Consider the following 17405-nt stretch of genomic DNA (forward strand, 5'->3'; position numbering starts at 1 on the left):
AAAAAAATGTAACGACATATTGCAAGAAATATACTTACTATATCACATTGGCACAAAAATAGTATGTACAGTTGGAATTGAATTTCCATATTAAAAGTTATCATCAGTTCTTCATCACATACATTAAGAAAACTTTAATGACTGAAACCTCAGATGAATATGGATGCAGATTTATTGTCGAAATAGTATAGTAAGCTAAGACATATACATATAAGAGAAAGAAATTAAGGCTCAATTCTGAAAATCAATACAAGGTAATGAAATGTTCATAAATTATACTATAAATTGCAAATCAAAAGAAACAAAGAAAAAAATCAAGAAAAAATAAAATTAAAAAAAAAAAGAGTATGATATGAAAGAGACAATGACAATGACAATAAACTCCAGAAACAAGGGCAGTAGCATCAACAAGTAACCACTGCCATTGAAGCCGAGAATTATGATCTCCGAATTCATCCATGATCCATCCCTATACATACATTTTTTTTTCCTTTCTTTCTTTCACTGCAACCTACTTACTCTCTTGTGTTTTTTTTCTTATTATTTTTTTCACAACTCAGAATATCCATAACAATTTCAGATCAATTTGGGAGAGAGACTTTCTCCTCTTACCTCAATTCCACCGTAACCTCTTCTTCTTCATCCTCCTTCGAATTCTTCTTCTTGTTCTATGTTTATCTATGGACCCATAAAAGACATAAAAATATTTAAAAGAAAAAACAGCAAACCCATGTCTTCTGTTTGGTTTATTATTGAAGCCCCAAAAGCGACGAGAATCGCATAATAATAACAATAATTTTGGTACAGAAGAAAATTAACATCATCCACCCCAGTAGTAAAAATGTGAACTTTTTTTATGGTGTTTGGTAGAGAGAGAGTAGAGGGAGAAAGTGGGGTTAGAGGAGGAAGTTCTCAAAAGAATCAATAATAAGGTGGTGGTGGTGGTGATGCATACGAGACTCCGATAACAGGTGGCAAGGGCCCTTCATATACAGGTGCTGGTGGCGGTGATGGTGATGGCGGTGGATGGTAAGGTGCAGGCTGTGGCGATGGTGGTGGATGGTAAGGTGCAGGGTGTGGTGATGGTTGTGGTGGTGGATGCTCTTCGCATGGTGGTGGCGAAGGGGGAGGCGGAGGAGGTGGTGGGGGTGGTTCTATACATAGTGGAGGAGGTGGTGGTGGCTCTATACATGGTGGGGGCGGTGATGGTGGTGGTGGTGAATAGACTGGTGGAGGAGGTGAGTGGACAGGAGGGGGTGGCGGTGGTGAGAGGTAAGGGTAAATGGGTGGTGGTGGTGAATGAGGTGGTGGCGGGGGTGAGTGGTGAGGTGGTGGAGGTGGTGGCGAATGTGGTGGCGGTGGCGAATGAGGTGGTGGTGGGGAGTTATAGTAGTAAACAGGTGGTGGTGGAGAGTACACTGGCGGTGGTGGTGGTGAGGGTGGTGGCGGTGATGGAGGAGGCGGCGGCGGTGGTCGTACACAGTAAATTGGCGGTGGTGAAGGAGGTGGTGGTGAGGGTGGAGGCGGGTACACTACTGGTGGCGGCGGCGACGGAGGTGGAGGTGAGGGTGGTGGAGGAGACGGCGGTGGCGGAGATGGCGAAGGTGGTGGAGGTGACGGAGGAGGCGGGGAAGGTGGCGGCGGTGAAGGCGGCGGTGGAGGTGGAGAATACACGGGTGGAGGCGGAGACGGCGGTGGAGGGGACGGTGGAGGTGGTGAGGGCGGCGGGGGCGGTGGAGAGTAAACTGGTGGAGGAGGAGGTGGCGGAGAAGGAGGCGGGGGAGACGGTGGTGGCGGAGGTGGAGAGTACACTGGTGGAGGCGGCGATGGGGGCGGTGGAGAATACACTGGTGGAGGTGGTGACGGCGGGGGAGGTGGAGGCGATAATACCGGAGGAGGAAGAGCAACAGGCGGAGAAGGAATTGACGGAACAAAAGGCTTACACCTGAAAGAGCCACAATTCACTGAAGGCGTGGCCCTGCATTGGGCGGCAGAGCGCTGCAGTGGCCTAGCAGGCAAGCAGTTCTTCCTATCATCAAAGGCCGGCAGAGCCAAACACCTCGGTGGCTCACCCGTGAAGAAATTATAAGAATATGTAAAGTTCTCCAAATTTGGCAGAGAACAAATACTGGCCGGAATTACACCAGAGAGCAAGTTGTGTGCCACATTAAGCTGCTCCAAGCTCACCGCTCCACCAATTGCGTCCGGCAAAGGCCCCACCAGCTGATTGAAGCTCACATCAAACACAGTTAGATTCTTCAACAACCCTACCTCTGCCGGAAAACAAGAACGGAAACCGTTATTCATCAGAATAATCTCGTTCAGCCTTGACATGTTCCCGATGCTTGAAGGCACACAGCCGTGGAACTTGTTGTTCGCCAAAACTATTACCGACACAGGCGAATTCCCGAAATTATCCGGCAAATCGAAGACGAAACGATTATGATTTATGAAAATGGCATCCAGATCTTTATCAAAGAGCTGTGAAGGCACTGTGCCTTCAAATTCGTTGAACCTCAGATCTAGAAATTTAAGCTTGGGCAATCGCAGAACTACCGCCGGGAACTTACCGGCAAACCGGTTGTTGCTGAGATCTAACTCAAAGAGGATCTTGAGACGGTCGAACTTGTGGGGAAGTGTGCCACAGAACCTGTTTGTGTTAATGTGGAATAGAGCAAGATCTGTGAGCAAGCCAAGCTCCTCAGGCAGGTAACCAGCAATGTCGCCATGGTTGAGGTCAATGCCGGCAACGGTGCGGGTCCTGTTGTCATCAGGTGCAGGTGCACAGAAGACTCCAGTGTAGTCGCACACCTTAGGACCTACCCAATTAGCGGTGAGATTCAGAGGATCAGAGAGAATAGCTTGCTTCCATGCTTGTAAGGCTATGTATGCGTTTCTGATGCGGTTGTTCTCAAAGACCAAGGTAGGGTCCACTGTAACATCTTCTCCTCTGTCTCCGTACTCGTCTCTGTAGTAGAGAAGCTGCCTCTGCTTGATGTACATGGTTTCTGCCTCCGTGAGTGCTCCATTGAACTCGTGCTTTGTGGTGCTTGTTGCGGCGGCGAAGGAGGAGGAGAGGGTGAGTGTGAGTGAGCCCAGAAACAAGGCAATGAGGTGGAAATGGTGAGTGGTTATGGCTTCTTTCTTCCTCATCTCACATGAGGCATCTGAATGCTGCTTCCTTCTTTAGTCTTTCCTCCTTTTTTTCTTTGCTTTAGTTTTTCAAGTGGGGTTTTGAAAAAGTTTCGACCTTTGAGATCCGGAGATAATGCAGCTATGGAGGATTATGTTGGTGGTGGTGGTGGGTTTAGAGAGGCAAAGAGAAAAATGGGTTCTCTCTCTCTTCTTTTTTTTTTGGTTTCTAGGAATTTTGGATCTGTGTGTGAGTATATGAGTGAGGGGAGAGAGAGAAGAATGGGGTGTGTGGTGTGGTATGAAATAATTCATCAAAAGGACAGCTATATCACAGCTCAAAGCCCACCCAGATTCTCTCTCTTTTCTTTTTTTTTTTTTTTCAATTTTCTGAATTCTTTCTTCTTCTTCTTCTAATTCCTTCCTTTGGTCAATTTTCTCAAATTTTCAATTTACAGATGTTCATAATTTAATTATTTAATAACCAAAAAGTCCTAGAGCGATGAGATTTTAGTAATTTTAATCAGTAATTCATTAACACAAATTTAAAATTATTTTTAATAAATATAAATACAAATTATTATGGTCAAATATTGATTCAAAATTATAATATTTATTGAAGATGTAGTATTGTTGTTTAATAACTATTGTTTACGTGTGCCTTTATTAGTTTTGGTAAAATATTTTGTTCTTTCCCTTTTGTTTTTGAGGGGCTTCCTTTATTTTATTTAATTAAGGATGAATTACAGGTATCTCCGAGACTTTCTTATCCTATTTGGAACACAATTCCGTTTAGTTGTCACTCCTTAAGGAAGTTTGAAATAAAGTGAAAGGAGACGCGGATTAGAGAGCTGTCTGTGGGCTAATTTTTTTTTGTGTAATACATTGATATAAATTAATTAAAGCAAAATTAAGTTGGGTTGATTTAATTATTAATTTATTAATCTATTTAAATAAATGTTAGATATTTAAATTATGTTTTATATATGTAATAATTTATTAAATAAATTATTAAATAAAATTTTGATTCGCAGACAATTAATTCTTAACTTATGGGACTAAAATTTTTCGGCTACGAGAGCTTCAAGATGTGACACTCTGGTGAGTTCGTTGTTGAGCGCACCAAACTGACCACTGCTCCGGTATCATCTTCGTCGCCCCTCAACCCCTTAGCTCCATCACTGCGTTCACTTCGCACAATCGCTACTTTATGGTCATTAATGTCGATTCAATGCCACAAATAGTGCTTCGACCCTAAACTAAATTGCTCATTCATTCTCACGGTGCTATCACTATCCTATTAGTTTCTGAACTTTTCTATTCATACTTGGTAATAGTGTAACAGTTACCCCCTTTCTTTTTCCAAGCTCTCGTTTCATTGTTTGTTCTTCTTAGTTGTGGTTCTAATTTTTAAATAAACTCTCACTTCATCACTTGTTGTTCTTAATTGTAGCTTCAGTTTCTAAATACAAATACATTCTTTCATTCTACTACTCGACTTTTTTGTCTTTATTCAATTTCAATTTTATTTTTGTGGTTGCTCTTTGCTCTTCATATTTATCCGGATAGCAAACAACTAACTTTGTATAATTTCACATCAAATAATCATATTTGTATATAACACAATATTACTATCATTTTTAAGTATTACATCCATTTAATAATCATATTAAAATAAAAAAAAAGGCTGTTTGTGACCATGAGTTGTTTTTTTTTTTTTTTTTGTGAAATTCTTAATGAAACTATTTTCTATATTAAATTCAATAAACATTTTATAAATATACATACGCATTACTTGATAATGCCTTAACTAATGATTGTTTCCATAATATATGCTTATTTTTCAAAGCCAAAATTATTTGCAGTAGGTGTAACCTACAAGTTTTATAACGCCTAACTTATTAGAATAAGTAAAATGTTTCAGAGGAAAATAATAATAATAATGATAACAACATTAGGAAGTTGTTAGCATGATTGTGAAATTTTATAATAGAGTCGGTGGTGCCGAATTCCGGCTAGTTGACCCTAGATACCAGTTCGGCCGGTTGCCCTAGACTCAATTCATTTTAGTTTAATATTTTTGTGCAATTTTTGTTGGCCCGTTGATTACGCGTTATTTCGGACTTATTAATTCTTTTTGGGAAAAAGGGAGAAGCGGGGAACTTAGGTCAGTGATTTATTGCACAATCGTCTATTCGTCTTTGATAGAAAGAAAGTGTGAATAGATCTTTTTTTTCTTTTTTTTTTTAATTGAAAATGTAAAGTGTAATTTTTTATTTTTTAGTATTTTTTATATTTTTTAATTTCACCTACAAAATATACAGTAAAAAAATTATACGTTATTTTCTCAAATAAAATAAAAATTAAAAAGATTTATTTTCAAAAAAAGTAAAGTGAATTTTAAATTTAAAAAAACAATTCATCATTATCTACAAATATTTAAAAGATAAATAAAAATATTTATAAAAAAATAAAAATTAATATTATAACTATAAAAAAATAAATTTGTCTCACTAAAATATCTAAATATTAAATTTTAATTGACTTAATTAAAAAATTATCTAAAATTTGTAAATTATTATTATCGTGGTCAATATCACCACCATCATCATCTATCATGTCTTACCATCACATCCTAACTCATAATTCATACCGCCACAAATTTCAACTACTGCTACTACTATCCTTTATATTTTTAACCATTATTGCTTTAACTGAATTGTCATATTAAACCACACCGTCAATCCGCACCACCAACAATAAATTTAGAAGCGGGTTTAATAACAATAACAACAATAGAAACAAAAATATTTAGATTCAACAAAAATTTATATGTAAAGGAAGATAAAGATAGTGAGATAACAAATTTATTGGGATTTAAAATTTTATCTAAATAAGTATACGAGAAGCTTTTATTCTCCAAATATGCACCAGTTGAAAGTGATCCTAAAATACGCATGCCCAATTCGTACCCACCAACTAAGAAATGGAGTTTACCATCAATTCACGGCTGACGCCAACGAAATGGCGTAGGAGAGCAGCTTTCTCCATTTCGTTGCTGCCATACACGAAATGGAGCAACATCAGCGATGGCGCACACGAGGTGGGCACCTCAGGGTCATCGCATGCGAATTGGCCCAAGCTGCTGGCGGCGGCCACGAATTGGAGGACCTCGTCCCTGGCGCCCACGAAATGGTGGTCAACGAAGCAGCTACACATGCATTGGTCATGTTGGGAGGCAGGAGACACTTGGGAAGGGAGCCAACTTCATTATAAAAGGGTTGTAAGGGAGGGGACCTGCTGCACGGTTAAAGGGGTCATAAGGTAAAAAAAAAAATTTGTGTAAGTCTTGAAAGGAAGGTAGTGGGTGGTGGATGGGAGGGCAGTGCTGAGAAAAAATTTTTTTAATATGAGTGGGGGAGGGGTTAATGCAGAGGAGAACTTGAACCGGTTGGATGAACATCATATAGCGGCACATTTATTCCGTAAGGTTAGTTTACGTCATTTAGCTTATTATTGTTGTTAAAATATTATTAGACATAATATTTTTCATTTTTAGAAATTTTTGTAGAGAATTTTGAGCTGTTGTATTTCTTGCTACCTTTGGTTGCAGCCGACACGTGTCCTTACTCCTCATGGCACGCTCGTTGATGTTTTCATGGTAGACCCTGCAGATCCAAGCATGAAAATTAGACGGCAGAGGCTTGAGCCTTATCTGAGACGCACGGGATTTTACCATGCCTCTTTGATCAAGCGATTCGAGTACGACAATCCACTTATTAGTGCCTTGGTCGAACGATGGCGACCGGAGACACATACCTTCCATCTTCCTTGGGGGGAGTGTACAATAACTCTGGAGGATGTAGCAATGCAGTTAGGGTTACCTGTTGATGGTCAGCCTGTTAGTGGTACTTTGAGGTCATGGAGCAAGTTTCACCAAAGAGATATTTGGGAATGGTGTCATGAACTTCTAGGTGAGGTTCCCGCCGGCCACGTAGGGACAACAAAGTTCAACATAAAGCTGAAGTGGCTCAGAAATCGTCTTCAGCAGATGCCGCTTGACTTAGAAGATAATGGCCTCATGCAGTATGCACGGTGTTACATGCTTTACCTGTTGGGAGACGTGCTTCTTCCGGACAAGGCCAACAACACGGTGCATGTTCGATATGCCATTGTTGGCTGACTTTGATGCGATCTGCACCTACAGTTGGGGTAGCGCCGTCCTCTGTTGGTTATATCGTGCTATGTGCTTAGCAACCGACTACAGTGTTGAGGGTATGGCCGGTTGTCATACGTTGCTGATGTCGTGGATATACTACAGGTTACCTTTCTTGGCACCGAATGTTACGACACCATATAGTTTTCCTTTAGCAACGAGGTATGGTATATGTCTTCCCACTTTGTGACTTTTCTCATATATCCTTTGCGGTTGGTGTTTAATATTTTTTTTAACTTTGCCTTGGTCCAACAGGCGGGCAGGAAAAAAAAGGACAAAATGACTATGCTGAGCAGCGGTTATTGAGGCATCGGCTGAGGTTGGACAATCTGCACGTGGATGATGTTGGTGCTAGTTGTTATTAATATCTTACGAACTACTATGTATATGCCTTTACTGAAGGGGTTTCTCTTATGTGTAGTTTGTTTGGCAACCGTACATGGACCCACGGATTCTGTCTAGAGTTCTTGCTGAATTCCTCGGCCACCCACATGGAGATTTCTATATCGCCGTTGTGCCTCTCATATTTTTTAGATGGATTGAGATCCTAAATGTTGATCGAGTGTTGCGTCAATTTGGGGGAAAGCAAGGACCTCCAAACCCGCCGCTTAATATTGATACCTTCCATCGATAATCGGCCCGCAATGATGACGGATGGTGGCCGGTCAGACTATTTGAGTGGTTTGAGGTATGGGCAAACCGGCGAGGTGATGCATACAGGCTGCGTATTGATCGTGCAGATATGTTGCGTCCTAGTCAAGATTACTATAGGTGATACTGCGACAGAACAAGGAGGTTTTTGTCTGCCCCTGATGCATTCCATGATCCGAGGCAGGAAGTTGTCCCAGAAGGCGCACCGGAAGAGTATGGAAGAGGCCCAGTTGTTAATTTGCCGCCGGTTCCCCGAGACCATCGTCGCCGCCGTCCTCACAGAGGCAGAGCTGAAGAACATGCTGACCCTGGGGAGGATAGGCAAGATTTACCAGACGAAGACCGGCCCAGTGTTGAGCAAGACATGGGTTATCATGCTCCATCACAGCCTCCTCCAGTTCCTGGGGACTACTACTACCCATAACCTTTTGTTCAAGCGGAGCCTATGCAGCCATCTTCCATTCAGCACTTTATGCCATATCAGAGTAGCTACAAAGTTGGCGGTTCATCACAGGGAGGTACACAGGACTTAATTGATTCTATGGACAGAGTTGGGTGGACAAACTTCTCTTCGTTTTTCGACAGTTTGGACCATTTTATCCCTCAGCAAGCATCCCCGCATACACCAACAGATCTTACACTCGCCCTGCCCCGATCCGACACTGACACGCAGCCTGCGCCTGCGGGGAGGAGATCTACCTCCATTGGGGACACAGCTGGGTCTGCACTACGACCCTACGACCCTATGCAGATGCAGGGTCGACGACTTTCTTACACTGGGGCTGATGTTAGCCTGGACGAGGACGAGGGACATCATGCTCGTCCCCGTCGGGACACTCGACCTCCTCCGTGTGGCATAGGCGGCAGACTGGGGCACGAGCACCACTAGCAGTCTTTTATCTGTTATTTGCTTTATGTTTTATGGTTTAGTTGTCCTATTTCCGCTAGTTGCTGTACGTTTTACTGTTTAGTGTTTTTCATGTAATCGCAGTGTTCCTCCATCATGTGTTTTTATTAACGATCGCACTTTTTTTTAATATGATATTATATTGTTTACATTGAAAATGCACATGAACCGAACTAGAGTCAACAAAACATGAATAAACAACATCGACTCTTTAGTACAAGAAAATTGAAATAACTGCCAAACTCATAATACAATAAACACGAATGGTGGCATTCTAGGTTGAAGAAGCGTGGGGACAATGCCGCCTTGTATGTCCTGGTTGCCTGCAAAGGCCACACCGCTTACCAGGTCCTGGCTCCACCTCGTCCATCTCATTCCGAATTCTCGTAGACACCAGACGTCCTTCAAGTGTGCGTCGTAGGAGGGGGTTAGAACGGACACGTGGTCCTTCGTAAGGGGGCCACATCTCCTCATCCGGCATTGGCTGGAATTCCACTTCATAGGCCCGAAACACTCTCTCAACCCGGTAGACCAAGTCAACATACTGTTCCCACTCTAGTCTCGAGTAGGCGCAAGCGGCTAGAGCATGAACACATGGGTAATGTAACGCCTGGAAGTAACCACAGTCACATCTACGAGCTTGAAGGTTAACCCTAAACCGAGATTGCACCCCTACAGCAGCTATCTCATCGACTGTGAATACAGTGGTGGCTCTATCGTACGACGTCACAAGCATCTGAGAAATTCCCTCACGATTCGCTAATATGGCTTTTTGTAGGAACTGTGAGAACACTTGACCGCTTACAATCTGAGCTTGTGCTTGCCGACCCTTGATGACGAATAGCTCATTTAGGCGATGGTAGGTAGACTTCACAATTGCACAGACGGGTAGATTTCTAGTGCCTTTCAGGACGGAGTTGATACACTCGGAAAGGTTGGTTGTCATGTGACCATATCGTCGGCCCTCATCAAGGTGCTGCAGCCATTTAGGTGGCTCCAATCCTCGTATCCAACCCATCATCTGTGGCGATGCTACGGGATCCTCGCTGCTAATTAACTCAAGGTAGTACTGCGCCTGCTCTTGCGTCTTCGAATAAGCGGCATTAACCAGGTGTCTTTTGGCTTCCTTACTCTTAAAACTTGTTGCGAAGTTGGAAGCAATATGCCGTACACAGTAAACATTGTGTTCTCAGCCACATCCGTCTCGCTCCAATGCGGCCGTTATTCCAGCATGCCTGTCGGAGATAAGAAGAACTCCTGGCCGAGTTGCTATATGTCTCCTCAAATTGGTCAAAAAAAAGTACCATGAATCTGTGTTCTCTCTTTCGACGAGGGCAAAAGCGACAGGCAAAATGTTGTTGTTTCCATCCTGTGCTATGGCCATGAGAAGAGTGCCAGCGTACTTCCCGTACAGATGTGTTCCGTCTACTGAGACTAGCGGCTTGCAATGCCTAAACGCTTGAACACATGAAGGGAACGACCAGAAAACCTGGTGAAACATGACACTATCACGGTCAAGGGTGTTTCCGATGTAGTACGGGACCGTTTGGAGGTCAACAATTGTCCCTGCAATCCAATTATAGGGTTTAGTCAAACTGGTTAAGGAGTAAAAGGACAACTAAGGGCAAAGACCATACGAAAGTAAATTGCAAGGAATACCTGGTACGAAGGCTTGGAGCGCATTGAAGTATCTGCGTAGCTGGTCATACGACTCGTCCCAATCACCATAGATCCTTGCGATTGCCTTCTGCTTTGCGTGCCAAACCTTCTTGTAAGACACCTTGTACCCGTACGCTGACTCAACTGATCCTTGCAACACCTTTACACAAATAGTCGCATCAGCATGCACCATGGGGAATATGTGCTGGCAGATGACATTGCTATCTAGTTGAGTGTGGTCCTGAGACATCGAACTTGTCAGGAAACTATGAGGCCCTTCGTATTTTCGAATTTCCCAAAATCAGGAAGACGTTGTCTTCGCAACCCGTACCATCCAGCGACATCGATCACCGAACTGCTTGCATCGACATACATACCTCCTTTGGTCTGACTCTACGACCTTATACTCTGCACTCCTACGGATGTTGTAGTTCTTGACTGCAAGCATCGCTGTTTCCCGGTTCAGAAACTTCAACCCAATCTCGAGCTCCATCTCGCCTGACAGAGCGTAGTTGCTAGGTCTGTCCTCTGCGTTACTCGAATGCATTGCTCCAAGATTTAGGGACAGGTAGTGTGCAGGTGTGCTGGAGGATACACGTCCACCTACCGCTTCGACAGGTCTTGGAGGAACATCGTCGCCATGCAGAGGTTGCGTTTCCGGAACGGCTTCTGCCTCATCACCACTGTATTCTTCAATGTCATCCTCGTCAGAAGTTTCGGCAATGCCAACATCAGCATGCCTATCGAACCCAAGTAACGTTGAAGGGGACGGGCGCGCTTCCTGAAGATTTGCATTCTGTTCCCGCACAACAAATGCATTGAAGCTTGGACTACGGGCCCTACTTGTATCCGGCCCCGGAACAAAATCAGCCGCTCCCAGATTTCTCACACCATCCACATTATTGGAACTGGACGAGCTTCCGCCAATATCCTGAATATTCAGACAAAGCTCCAACGAATATATGGTACCTATGCTGCGATGATAAGAGAACATCATTGATACCTGCTGATCAGATTTTATCTGCATTTTTTGATACGCAAACGAGTTGGCCACTGCAACCGGCATCCTATAAGTCAGCTTCATGATTTCTTTTTTCCCAACCATTCCGGTATGAACCAGAATCAGATTCTTCAGATCTTGCAACGATGTCTGTGGTGGAATCATTATCCATAATGGATCATCGCAAACGAATGTAATCCCTTCTGATGTATGAGAAATTTCTCCATTAGGATATAAAATTAAATACACGTTCTCCGAAGCCATATAAAAAAAACCAATCTGAATACCCAAAAAATTTTAAGAGAGAAAGAAGCTAGTGAACTTGAGAGAATATTGAAGAGTGGGAGGAGAGTGAATACAGAATGGCTTCTTCCGTGGTTGCTCTAGCAGCGTTTATATAGGCACACCACGATCCCATTTCGTTGCCAGTACACCTGAAGTGTTCCAACTCAAGTGCGCCGCAGTTGAATTGGTGCCAACTCGTGGCCGCCGTCCAAGATGTTACCATTTCGTGGGTGACAGCCACATAATGGTTGCTTCACCATTTCGTGCCCGCCGCCAATGAAATGGAACCTGCTACACCTTTGTTCCATTTCATGGGCGCTCCACCTGATATGGAGTAGAATCCCATTTCGCGGGCGGCGGCCGAGACTTGGGCCTGCGTATTTCAGTAACACTTTCACGTCGTGCGTATATAGAGAAATAAAGTGTGGAGAATATTTAATTATATAAAAAAGCCGGTAAAAATGGAGATAATGTGGCGGCATCATTGGCTCCTCATACATAACCAAAAAAGAGAAGGACGTGGATTTGTGGGAAGGTGGTGATTAAGATTTGATTAAAGGAGAGTATTTTAACAGGTTGAAAATATATAATTGAAAAGACATCAAAAGAGTACGTTGAGAATTTAACTTAATATTTTGATACCATTAATAAAATTTGATGTTTGAATATGTTTATCAATTAGAGTCCATTTTTATGAGTTGACGTGAATTTAATCTTTTTTATATAATATTACCGATAAAATATTTATATAAACAAAAAAATTAATATTACACGAATCACCAAAAAAAATCGTTATGTTGATATCTTCATGTATATTTCTATGTAAATCGAATTTACTAAATTTAAATTACACATTATATAGTACTAAATCAAATTAACATGTATTGAATTAGTAGGATTTTATGTAAATGGAAGTAAGTAACTTCAATTTAACAATGGATGAAATATAAAATGTCCATGGTATTAGTCCATCTATAGTAGTTCGATACAACTTGTTTCGATTTAGTCTATGGTATTTGACACATAGTAAATCGAATTAAATAAAATCAAATTACACTAATAGTAATTCGAATGAAGTAATTTTGAATTATGAGTGATGGTATTCCAATGTAAATCGACACATATAAATTCGATTTACATGCATATCATTATATATATAATTTGAATTATTCACTTGTTTTAAATTATATTTTACCATCTTAAATCCACCCAAAACAAAAAATTCAGAGTAAAACACTTATCTATACTAGAAGATTGAAATTATGGAAATAGAAGACGACCCAAATCGAATTTATTGGTTGGACGAAGTCATCTATATTACTAGTAGTGTGCATGAAGAGGTTAGTAAATGAAATTTAATTTTTTTTATTTTTTTTAAGAAATAAAGAATTATAAGTGATATTAAATCGCTTAAAAGTTGATAGAATTATTAGAATTTCTAAAGTTCAAATAGTAGTTAGAGTATTGATTTAGGGTTAGTAGTGTGTTAGAACATTGAAATCACAAATGCATGTTGAATGAAGGGTAACTAAGTAAATTGACGAGTAGTGATAACAGGTTTTGACATACAATTTATAAGTTTTTATTGTGAGAAGTTTCATGAAGTTAGAACTTTTGTTGGAGTTTAATTTAATTTAATTTAATTTAGGTTTTAAGTGTTGGATTAATTAGGTAGTAAAAGATTAGCTAAAATTTAGTATAATTTAATTTATTTAAAAAATTAAATTATTAAATGTTAGATTAACGAGGCACTACAAGTTTACTCATATACCTTAGGTTTTAGTTTTTCGTCCTAAATATTATATTAACTATGTTCCGTTAGAATATAATTTAATTTTGGTTAATTTGACACCATCCGGTGCTCCACCCTCTCTGAAAATCGGGATCAGAACAGGAGTACCAGCCGTCACATTTGCAAACTCACCAAAGACTGGAGTGTCACCTAGCTATTTCTCTGTCATGGTTGCTGTTAGAATATAATTAGGATCAATTAGAATTATTTAGTATATCTGAATATTTATTATAGAATATTACATCTTTATTATTACGATTCTCTTAGCCCCTATAAATACCCTTCTATATTGTATCATTCTACACAACTTAAGTAGATACACTCAATAATACACAAATCCTTCCTCCAGTTTAGTCTCTTGTTTCTAACATGGTATCAGAGCCATGGTATCCTCCTTGAAGAGAATAGGTTGTTTTTCTTGCAGTGAAATCACCGTAGTTTTTGCATTTTTTTCTATGCCATTCTTCTTTCCCTTTTGTCACTCCTTTGATGCTTTTTCACCTCACCGACTAGCCTATTTTTTCTGTTTTGTGTTTTTTCGAGTCGAATGATCAAACACCATTGTCATCTGCTGCTTACCTATTCTCATGAAGAAATCATATAATTTTCGCTCTCTTTTGGCAGTTCCGTCTGCATTCTCCGTTGCAGTTCCATCTGCGTTCTCTCGTGGTAGTTCCATCTGCGTTCTCTCGTGACAGTTTCGTTTGTGTTCTCTCGTGGCAGTTCCGTCTGTGTTTTCTCATGACAGTTCCGTCTGTGTTTCGTCTGTGTTTCCTTCCGTCTGCACTTCCTTCAGATAGCGGCAGTTCCGTCTGCGGTTCCTTCAGACAAGCGGCAGTTCTGTCTGCGCTTCCTTCAGATAGTGGCAGTTCCATCTGCGCTTCCTTCAGACAAGCAGCAGTTCCGTCTGCGCTTCCTTCAGACAAGCGGCAGTTCCATCTGCGCTTCCTTTAGACAAGCGGAAGTTCCGTCTGCGCTTCCTTCAGACTAGCGGCAGTTCCATCTGCACTTCCTTCAGACAAGCGGCAGTTCCATCTGCGCTTCCTTTCGACAGTTCTGTCTGCACCCGTTTTATCAGTTTATGCAGTTTTTTTCTCTTTATTTCGTTGTTTTAAATAAGTTTCAAGCTCAAGTTGTCACTTGAGTTTGAGGGGGGGGGATGTTAGAATATAATTAGGATCAATTAGAATTATTTAGTATATCTGAATATTTATTATAGAATATTACATCTTTATTATTACGATTCTCTTAGCCCCTATAAATACCCTTCTATATTGTATCATTCTACACAACTTAAGTAGACAACTTGAATACACTCAATAATACACAAATCCTTCCTCCAGTTTAGTCTCTTATTTCTAACAGTTGCGATTTAATTAGATCGGCTGTGAAGGACGAAAATGCAACTAAAATTGTCTTAGCTGCAATCACGGGCACAAATAATGAGACACCATGAGGCATTAAGCTATGGCAGGCTTGCATTGCTGAAGGTTGAGGATTCTGGTTCGAACCTCTTGAACTACAGACCACATCTACAAGCTTGGTCAGTAGCTCAGAGGTCCTCATCTCAAAAAACTGACGGCGAGAATGGAACAAAACTTACAGATCTTCATCACTATCTATGACAGATGAATCGTACTTCACATTATTATACAACACGAAAATCAGAATCCTACAGAATAACTTGGCCACCCGTTTCACGCCATGTAGCCCCAGTTTTTTTATTATTGTATTCTGAAACTCGTTGAAGGTTTGAAGAAAATACTAAGCGGATCCTTATCAGTAAATTTTATTCTAGATCGTGTTTTTTTCTTAATCGATCCTCTATAGTGCACCAGAACTAAAAAATTATCATCGCTAACCATTGTGAATCCCACTATGATGAGGAATTAATGTTCAGTTCATATTTATATATCTTAGTATCATGGTAAATTGAATTAATTCAGCTCCATATCGAACCTACCTAATTCGATTTACCACTAGTCACCATTGATTGTAAATCGAATTTATTACATTCAATTTATGTTTAAATGTAGTGTTTCATGTAAATCGGTACATGTTAATTCAATTTAGTATTAATATGATGTGTAATTCGAATTTAGTAAATCTTATTTACATAAAAATATGCACGAAAATATTTACGTAATATTTTTTTTTTGGTGATTCATGTAATATTGAATTGTTTTTTGTTTATATAAGTATTTTACCCTAATATTACTAGCATACTTAAATTTCTCAGATAAAAATAATAGTTTATTTTTAAATTTTTCATAACTTTAATTGGAGTAATGAAAATAACAAAAAAACAAAAAGATATTTACTCTAAAAGACATTTTTACTCTTATATTATGTAAAAAAAAAAATCAATAATTTTATCTTATAAGTGTCCAATATTTTTCTTCTATAATTTATATATTAAAATATTATGAGAGATTTTTTCCCATAAGATCGACTTGAATCCGATGGAATTAAAAACTAAGATATTTACTATTTTATTAGTTTCATATTTATATATAATAATATTACGCACTTTTTAAGCAATTCACTAGTGTTAGATGTTAATAACGTTGAGCGATCGTAAGAGTTTTTTGTTGAAGGGCTAAAGTGGAATCCAACAAGAAATTAAAGCACCACTTCAATCCATACATGGAGGGGAACAAAATATGGTGGATCACAATATCTATCTCATACTATTTTTTCAACTATTTAATGGAAATACTTCTTTTCCCATTACATTTCCTTTCTTTCTTTCTAACTTTCCCTCCATATTTTTATTTTTTATTTTCACTAAAAAATATTAAGTAACTCGTTTTTAATTAATAAAAAAGAAAAATAAAACGTCATAGGCCTTGGACCTTTTCCATTTTCCACATTCCCGTGATGGCGATAACTTATGAACGGTGCCTTTATAATTTATATGGCTTTATGCATTTCAACAAATTCCACCGATTTCAACCATTTTTATAATTGTTTTTTTGAACCCATGTTAAGATAATATATGTATCACTTTTAGATATATATATATATATTAATAACCAAATAAGTAAACATAATTAATTACATAAAATGGTTGCAATGGATAATTTAATTACCTCTAGATTATATTCAACCATTATTATTATTTAGAGAATTTTATAAGTTTGAAAGAATCGTATAGAACTGTTTTGATAAATAATGCCAACGTCGTGCTCTCATGTCAAAATTGACTCTTTCATTGATAAGCTTGAAAATTGAAATCCTTCTTTCTAACCAAACTTGTTATACTTTTGTATTATATATTTTATTTAGAACAAAAAATATTCGAATTTATATATTATGAAAATGTATGTGGGCTAAGGTACTTCGGATTCAACATCATTTATTCATTATCGGCAAATGCTTTAATTTGTTACTCGTTTTCAACTAACTAAAATATTGTTAGACAAAGGTGTACGTTACATATCTAATTTTAGGGTAATGTTGACATAAAGCTACTAAATTTTTATTTATTATATAATTGTAAATATTTAAGATATGTGGAACTAATATAAATAGTAATATATATTTAACAATTCAATCAAATATGCATATGCTGCGACTCATAAAAGTATATAATTTTTTAAAAAAACATGTCACGATAACAATATATGCTAATACGTTATAGAAAAAGTAAAGATTGTAATGCTTTTTGAATTGAATCTTAAATTTTAAATTCTGAATCTTAAAAAATTCTGAAAACTACTAATTTTAAACTCTGAAATCTAAACACTAAATCTTAAATGTT

General features: G+C 39.2%; 3 protein-coding genes across 3 annotated transcripts; all 3 read right to left on the minus strand.

The window, feature by feature from the left end:
* Positions 1–211: 211 nt before the first annotated feature.
* On the minus strand, positions 212–3451 carry LOC107644353 (leucine-rich repeat extensin-like protein 4). Its single transcript, XM_016348190.3, has one exon. It carries the CDS (start codon positions 3151–3153, stop codon positions 922–924), a length of 2232 nt encoding a protein of 743 aa, XP_016203676.2. The 5' UTR covers positions 3154–3451; the 3' UTR covers positions 212–921.
* A 5729-nt stretch (positions 3452–9180) lies between these two features.
* On the minus strand, positions 9181–10815 carry LOC107641249 (uncharacterized). The gene is made up of 3 exons (XM_016344746.1): positions 10566–10815; positions 10211–10472; positions 9181–10045 (listed from the first exon to the last, which is right to left on the minus strand). Exons 1-3 carry the CDS (start codon positions 10813–10815, stop codon positions 9181–9183), a joined length of 1377 nt encoding a protein of 458 aa, XP_016200232.1.
* Positions 10816–10866: 51 nt separating this feature from the next.
* LOC107641250 (uncharacterized) lies at positions 10867–11829 on the minus strand. The gene has a single exon (XM_016344748.1). The coding sequence runs from the start codon at positions 11827–11829 to the stop codon at positions 10867–10869; it is 963 nt and encodes a 320-aa protein (XP_016200234.1).
* Positions 11830–17405: the final 5576 nt, after the last annotated feature.

Source organism: Arachis ipaensis, chromosome B5 (assembly GCF_059453495.1).
Source record: "Arachis ipaensis isolate K30076 ecotype BB chromosome B5, ASM5945349v1, whole genome shotgun sequence".
NCBI classification, from domain to species: domain Eukaryota; kingdom Viridiplantae; phylum Streptophyta; class Magnoliopsida; order Fabales; family Fabaceae; genus Arachis; species Arachis ipaensis.